The 8,032-nt window shown below is 43.8% G+C and overlaps 1 protein-coding gene across 1 annotated transcript in view; it reads left to right on the forward strand.

Annotated features, from left to right (window-relative positions):
* LOC106297515 overlaps positions 1 to 46 on the forward strand; it is a 2,494-nt gene extending 2,448 nt beyond the window's left edge. Inside the window, exon 4 of the mRNA XM_013733743.1 lies at positions 17 to 46. Within this exon, the coding sequence (XP_013589197.1) occupies positions 17 to 46 (30 nt within the window). The remainder of the gene's footprint in view (positions 1 to 16) is intronic.
* The last annotated feature ends 7,986 nt before the right edge of the window (positions 47 to 8,032 follow it).

Below are 8,032 nucleotides of genomic sequence, written 5' to 3' on the forward strand. Positions count from 1 at the left end.
AAATATTTCTCGAAAGATATTATCCAAATACACAGTCCGTCCGTGACTCTAAAATACAAAATGCCCGTCGATTGGCCCCAACGGACAAGTCCAAAACGTTCTCTAAAAAAGAACTCGTAGTTAAACCTTTCATAAAAACTAAAGGTTCTCTTACATCCGACAAGGATTCCATAGCGCGCTATACAAGAAAATCCGAAATGTTGGTCAGCACACCAGACGTTTTCTGGAGAGTGCTCGATTCTTCCCACACAAGTCATATAAGCCGGCGCCCAGTCGCAGACTTTAATCGGAAAGAATCAGGTAGAAATCGCCAACGGGCAAAACGAAAGCCGATTAGTCGTCGCATAGCCTTAGAGCCGAAAGTAAACCTAGGTCTTGCGCTAAACCCAGTCCTACTGGTCCATTAACATCTCAAGGCATGGTATCGAAATAGATACGAGATCTTAAAACATGTCTTATCGTCCACATCTAAAACGCTCACGAAACTTCGTAAAACTCCTAAACGTTTTCGAATACCCTCGAAAGAGCAAACGAACGGAACGACAAATTAAGAGTTAAGATACGAAGTGACTACTCGTGTCTTTCCCTCGACACTTGGCAGAAGTATAAACTAAAACCCATAGAATGCTAAAAGAACATTCGTTATATATAAAAAGGCCGTAGAGCGGCTGGGATTCGAAGCCACCAACGGCCAGTCCCGCATACATAGTCAAATGACCTTGAAAGGCCATAGCACACTCAAATAACAAACGGCCACACTCGGCCTAAAACACCACACGAAATCTTGAGATAAAGGCAAAGGTAAAATAATCTCGACGACCTTCAGAGATCAAGGTCAAGATACCCGGACATCGAGACTCCCAATGAGTCCACAGGCTGATCTACTTCTCCTCCCTCGTCCGCAGCATCGGCTCCCGCTTCCGTCGTGTCCTCCGAAACCTCGATGGGTTCCCAAAGCTCTCAGATCCTCCCCTCGATTGGAGGAACCATCGACTCGGCCTGGGCGCACCCATTCATAAGGCCCGACATCTCAGCAACCTCGGACATCTCAGCAAACTTGGAGAGAAAAGAGAAATCAGCGTTATGCGACTTCCAAAGGGTACCAACCGAACCGCGGCATTCACGGAAGTCACCCACGTAGTCTTGAGCGTCCTTGAAACTCCTGAAATCAGCATCAAACAATGTAGCTCTCCTCGCTAACTCAGCAGCAATCGTCAGAAATCGCCCTCCTCCCTTTCCTCTCCGCACGAATGAGAGCTCGGGAATGGGACTCAGCCTGTCTGCGCTCTCTTTCCGCAACCTCGTTCTGAAAACGGATGAATTTCCTCTCGATCTCTTCAGCCTTGAAGTGCGAAAGACGCGTCTCTCTGAAACTTCCGTCAAGCGTTGAATTAAAGACCCACATTCCCTACACAAATCAAGGGTCAAACATGGAAGCAACAAACGAAGACTCGCCAAAAAAAAAAAAAATTTCAGAGACTAAAACCTCGTTGATCAACCGAGAACCTTCCACGACCACTTCTCTCCTCAACGCTTCATCCAGTGACGCTGGAGTAGTAAAACCGGGAGGAAGGTTGGCAAAGAAGTCGTCCGGAAGAGGAGCCTCGCTGGTTCCACTCCCATCACCCGGGGTGAGACCCGGGTTCCAACCGGGTAGCGGAAGATCTTCTGAGACAAAGTTTATGTCTTCGAGAGCGATTCCCTTGTCCTTTCGGGGCCTGACTCTCTCCCTCTGATCGGGAACAGCGTCGGGGTGTGGCTCGTCCATGCCCGATGCACGTAAAGTTCGGGAGATGCCTCACGATCGGTAGAGCGCCACTGCATTTCGGATCCTGTCTAGGGTGAAGGAATCCCAAAAAATGGACCATTGCGGATAAGATCGCGCTTAGCAAACAGTTCCCTGAGGATCGCGGAGAGGATACTGTTCTTCTACAAAAAAAATGCGTTAGATACCTCCGGGTATCTATCCGAACCAAATTTCCAACCATCGTACCACGATGAAAGTTCCATTTGCCACGGAACAAGGGGAGACAGTTCTCCTCGACGGATGCGCCATCGATTCGAACATAGAAAACACGCTTGAACCATCCCTTGGCATTTGAAGTATGCCCCTAGATTATTGACATATGTCTCTTAGGAGCCATGCGGTATGAGTAGTCAATCGAGGTCTTTCGTGTCTACCATAGCCCTTCAAAGTCGTCGGGGCTGAGGTCCATTCCGAGCTCATAGCTCAGGATCAACACGCCAAGAAAGTTCTGCAACGCCGCAACGTGTAGCTGACTGATCGACAGCTCAAAACGGTAGAGTGCGCGGACGATGGCCTCAGGAATCGGGAACCACATGCGACAACGTGTCAGGAAAGCTTCGTAGCATGTGAAGAATCCCTCTGGGAGATCCTCCGCACTCTCCCCATGTACCGTGACTCGAAACACAACCCCGCTCGGAACTCTGTAAAACTCCCGAAGGGTCTTAAGATAGGCGGGAGAGGTCCTGCTCGGAAGGGTATAATCAAGCTGCGTCTCGGGTCTTGTGGGATAGAAGACTTCGGGCGGAGGAGTTATCGAACCGCATAAAGCGTCCCAGTATGCTTCCTTCTCTTCTTGCTCGACCTCGAATTCCTCTTTGGGAACAATCTCCTCATTGTTACAAGGATTCCCAGAAGATGACTGAGGGGAAGTCTTTTTCTTAGAGGATCTCTTTCTTGAAGTCATTTTTTGAAAGACAAAAACTTTGACACAAAGGTAAAGAGAGAGAGGATAAGAGAAATTTCTACCTTGGAGAAATTTTCTTGTGAAGAGAAGTTAATGAAGACTTTGAAAAAAACTTACTCCACCTATATATAGGAAAAAAGGGTACTATTTATTCTCGGACTTTCGGCCAACGATTACGTCTAATTCCATCAAAACAAGTCATACCGCAAGCTAGGACCTCATACCCAGGTCCGTTGATCCTAGCTAGCTGGGGGGCTAACTGTTGAGGTCAAAACCGGTCACGACGGAATCAATGCCTGAAAGTTCCCGGAAAACCAACTCTCGATCGATCCTTGAAAACTAGACATTCCCGGAAAAGAGTTAATCAAGTAAAAGACAGTAACCCGCGCCGAGGTCACCTCCCCCATGGGCTAGGACGACCCGCGCCGAGGTCACCTCGCCCATGGGCGAGGACGACCCGCGCCGAGGCCACCTTGCCCATGGGCGAGGACGACCGCACCGACGTCACCTCGCCCATGGGCGAGGACCGACCTCCTGTCCCGAAACCGTGCATCCTCGTCTAAGTTACCGTGACACAATCCTCGGGCCCTTGGACGCAATACCCATGTCTCGTCTCGCTAGAGGATCAGTCTGGATGAGGTCTCGATCGTAAGCGAGGACCGTCTCAACCGAGGTCACCTCGCCCCTGGGCGAGGACGACCCGCGCCGAGGCCACCTCGCCCATGGGCGAGGACGACCTGCGCCTATGCCACCTCGCCCATGGGCGAGGACGACCCGCGCCGAGGCCACCTCGCCCATGGGCGAGGAAGACCCGCGCCGAGGTCCCAAAACGGCCCAATAGGGGCATGAACCGCGGCTAAACGGCCCACTTACGATTTTAGAACAGGATTGAGCCTAAGGCTGATATGACGGTATATTTTTTATTCGCTGGAAAAGATAAATGTCAAGTTTCCGAAGATGATCATGAAGGGTGACGAAAAATGGAAAAGCCCATCTCGCGACGAATCCGGCCCAGGAAGAGGTGCAAACCGACCTAGAGAGAGTATATAAAGAGGGCTTAAGGCGAGGAGCAGGGGGGAGCAAACTTAATACTTAGAGCAATTTAGGCATTTTTTCGTTTTTACTATCGAGCTACGACTCGACTAGGTTAGAACTTAGGTGGCTAGACTAGCGAACGTACCGACAGCTCTCGTGGCCTAGGATCTTACCTGTTGTTCACGCTCAAACGCGAATTTGGAAATAAGACCTCTTTGTTCTCTTTTCGCTCTTTTACGATTTATTACTTTCGACTCTTTCATATTGATTGTGTTGTGCGTAGCCCAGCAGATAAACGGGACCTTCAGGGAAGGCTAGGTTAGCTTGGCTTTCCTCCGATTAACAAATCTCGACGGTGTGAATTACGGTTCCCACACTGACACTTACGCCACACTCAGAAGACATCATCAATTCAACCTTGAGAGTCTTGGAGATATATTGCAGAAGATTGGAAAACACAACTAAAACGATGAAGGAAAAATGGCGCAGAAGGGATGAAGCAATGCGAGAGACTTCACTGGTAAATGGTTCAACAAGCGCAGAGAAGAGATGGACACTTCTTTTCCAACAAGTTCCAGTTTTCACCACTACTAGCCATATCACCTCCAAAGTCAAGCTAAATGACTATAACAAAGCGCTGAGTGAGAGGCAACCCACTATTGGGTAATATTTATTTGGTTTTTATATATCTAGTATTGATATTGGTTTTTATTTATTTATTGCAGGTCATAAGAAAAATAATAAAAGAGATCCGAGTAGACTATTGCCGTGAGTATCGACCAACGAGACACTGTCGACATCGATCGACAGAGCTTCACTTGCCGCGACCGATATCAACATCCTTACATCGGTCGACATCCATTCCGGTCTGGTATATCGTTCTCACTTGTTACATTGAGTCCTTATGATTTAATTATCAACATAACTCCGGCTGAATTTACACTGGGGACAGTGTAGTTTAAGTCTGGGGGGAGGTTTACTGATAATAGTTTATTTGTGAGTCATTTTAAAATGTTTTCAAAAAGTTTTTATTGAGTCAAGAAGGGGATAATGAACTTATTAGATTTTTGCTAGTTATCTAACCACTCTTTAGCACCATTCTAGACTTACTGATTGTAGATACTAAAGATACTAAAGTGGATCAACCTGTCAACTATTCACACTTGCTGAGATTGTCTAAAGGAACCAAAGCTGACCTCCAACACTAAACTTGACACAATTTCTTGTCTTGGGGCTTGATATACATGAGATTGGATTTTTCAAACAAGTCTGAAAGGTAAAGTCTTGGGTAGATAGATTTATCACCTTCTTACTCTCTATTTTCGAAATATAGATATAAATATATATATATATATCTATTAGAGATTTATTAGGAAGAGATTCGAACATGATTTGGTGGCTACAACCATTAAGGCTTGCTTCACAAATAATCCTAGGATATAGGTCAAAAAGAAGTGAACAAGGCTTGCTTCACAAATAATCCTAGGATATAGGTCAAAAAGAAGGGAACAGGACTTTGTGGTATCCACCATTAAGGTTTGATTCATGGAAGCCTGTCCAATCTTGGTCAATGATCTTGCAAATATAAGCACTAAGAGAGAAAATTAGTAGAGAGAGAGGATAGAAACTAATATTTACCTGCAGGTCCAGATATTTGTTTGAAAATCCTTGCATCAGGTGATCGATACTCCCAAGGTAAAGCTTGCACTTTTATTTATGTTAAGAAATGAGGTTGGTAGAGGGGAATGTCAGACAAGATTTGCTAAGTTGTTGGCTAGGTGGATTTGGTTGCTAAGGTATAATGTGGTATAATGTGCTTTTGTGCATATGGTATAATGTGCTTTTGTGATTAGGACTTCTTAGATGTGGATTGCAATATTGTAGAGGTGATGATTCTAAGTTTTAAATCATGTGAGTCCCTACTGTTTTCAAACCTCTTTTAGAAAGACTACCTGTTTGTTTTGCTTGAGGACAAGCAAAAGGGTAAGTCTGGGAAAGTTGATAGACCATGGATTTGACCCACTTTTACCCATGGTTTATAAGTGTTTTAACTATTAATTAATATATTATAGAGCCTATTTAGTATATTTATAGGATCAGGAGTGATTTCGAGATAACTGATGATTTTGGAGCATTTTGGAGATATTTGGAGTAACCACCTGAGAGGACCATCGAGCTCGACCATCGGTCGATATTGAAGAGGAATAATCGATCGATGTTCACATCTTGACATCGATCGGCAGTGAATCGCGCAGAAAGCCCGTTTGGTCATAGCCGACATGAAGTCCAAGTCTTCACCAATTTACAAGATTACCCCTGACGAGTTTTAACCTAATTATATAAGCTTTGCCAACATGTTAGAGGCAAAGTGTGCTTTTCTTGTTTTACTATCTTCACAGCAAAGGTTTTCTAGGATTTTGATAGATTGGAGAGAAGATCCAAAGTTATATTTGTGATTGGAACTCCATTGATATTTATTTACTATTCTAATGCAGCTTTCATACCTTATTGCTGTTATGAATTGTTTGGCCATGTCTGAGTAGTTCTCTTATTAGATTTTAGGGTTTAAATAGGTTATGAGGGATTAGCCCCAACTTTAAATTGTTAAGTTGTGATATTAATCATTAGGATTGTCATTAATGTCTGATTCTAGATTAGCTACCTAGAACTTGCCCTAGGATTGTTAGATATAAGCGATAGCTTTAATCTCATCCTGAAACGATTCTAACTGAGCTAAGATTCTTGCTAGAGTAAGGCGAGAACTGATTTAGTGAGCTTAGTGAGCACATTCATCCCGCGCATTAACGCTTGACCAATAGCGTCGATCGATATTCAAATTGAATAATCGGTCGACATTTCGAATAGTGCATCGATCGATATTCATATAGAATCATTGATCGACACTGGTCAATAGACGAACCTAGAAAGCGAGAGCCTAGTGGTTCTTTTATAAGTGTTGAGTTCTACAATATCATGCATGCACCTTGTTAGGCATCTATAGGATTATAATTCCAAATTTCCTGAATAAAAACCCTAAGTCTAGCTATTTCCTTTTTAAACACCAAAACCTCAACCAATCAATCGAGCAATTACTTGCTCAAACAACTGTAACTTTACATTTAAATCATTAAACCACCTTACTTAACTAATCCAATTAGATTTATTAGGTTCCCTAGCTCCTTGTGGATACAATCCCTAAGTACTACAATTGAACCTTTTATTTGAGATAGTAAAATCACTCCTTAGGGTAATTTGAGTGATATCTGTTGCATCTCCTCATCTCCGTCACGCGTCGCTCTCTTGTCTCTCGTCCTTGGTTGCAAGGTGGAGCAGTGTCGAAGGCTGCGGCAGCGAATCCGGAGATTCTATCCAATTAGCGGAAATGAAAAAGACATAGGAAGAGGATCCCGAGTTTCTATACCATATGGCGTCCATTGCTTCTAACCTGTATAGATGGTCCTCGCCTCGAAACCCTAGCATATATGAATCGTTGTACCTGCGTTTCTTATCTGATTGCTCGTGATTGTTTTGGTGGCAGATGATGTTAGGTTTCTGCAAAGTTAGTTCCATTGTAAAATTAAAGGGCTTTTTATCTTCTTTTGTGTTTAGGTTGGAGCTGTAAGTGATGAAAGTTTTGAACGTTCGAGTCTGTTGGATCAAATAGAACTTGAATTAGAAGGTATGTTAAGATCTCAATCTCTATTTCTCATAGTGATTGTGTTTATGGTTTAATAGGACGTTGAATCAAGCAAAGGTCTTCTAAACATAGAAAGTCAAATCTTTGTTAAGTCTCAGTGACTGTTTCTTGATTAATTGCAGCTCATCTCAATGGTCAACCAAGCGGGATCCGATGGTATCAAGGCTGAGTCCAAGGATGGTGAAGACCTATATGTATGAACAACCTCCTCTTTTAACTGAATCTTTTGTTTCTTCATGTTCTTATGTGTCTCTTGTTCCAGCTGCTGGGAGACAGAAGATCATGTTGGAAGACATGGTTGCCTAAGACATGTTTTCTATTAAAACAGACATAAGTATGCACACAGACTGCAAAGGTGGACTAGGGACAAGTAGGTGTCTCAGAAGGTGTTGGGAGTGGTCACGTGGACTGGTAATAGGTCCACACAATAACAAGAAGAAAGAAGGATCTGGAATTCATCAAGAACATCTCCTGTTCGGCTGTTCGTCTTTAGTTTCATTTTCGAATTCGGGAGATTGATACTTTTAATTCTTGAAACTGAAAAATTCTTGTCTTTATAGCTAAAAAGTCAATCTGTTTTGTAACTCTT

This window comes from Brassica oleracea, chromosome C6 (genome assembly GCF_000695525.1).
Source record: "Brassica oleracea var. oleracea cultivar TO1000 chromosome C6, BOL, whole genome shotgun sequence".
Classification (NCBI taxonomy): Eukaryota; Viridiplantae; Streptophyta; class Magnoliopsida; order Brassicales; family Brassicaceae; genus Brassica; species Brassica oleracea.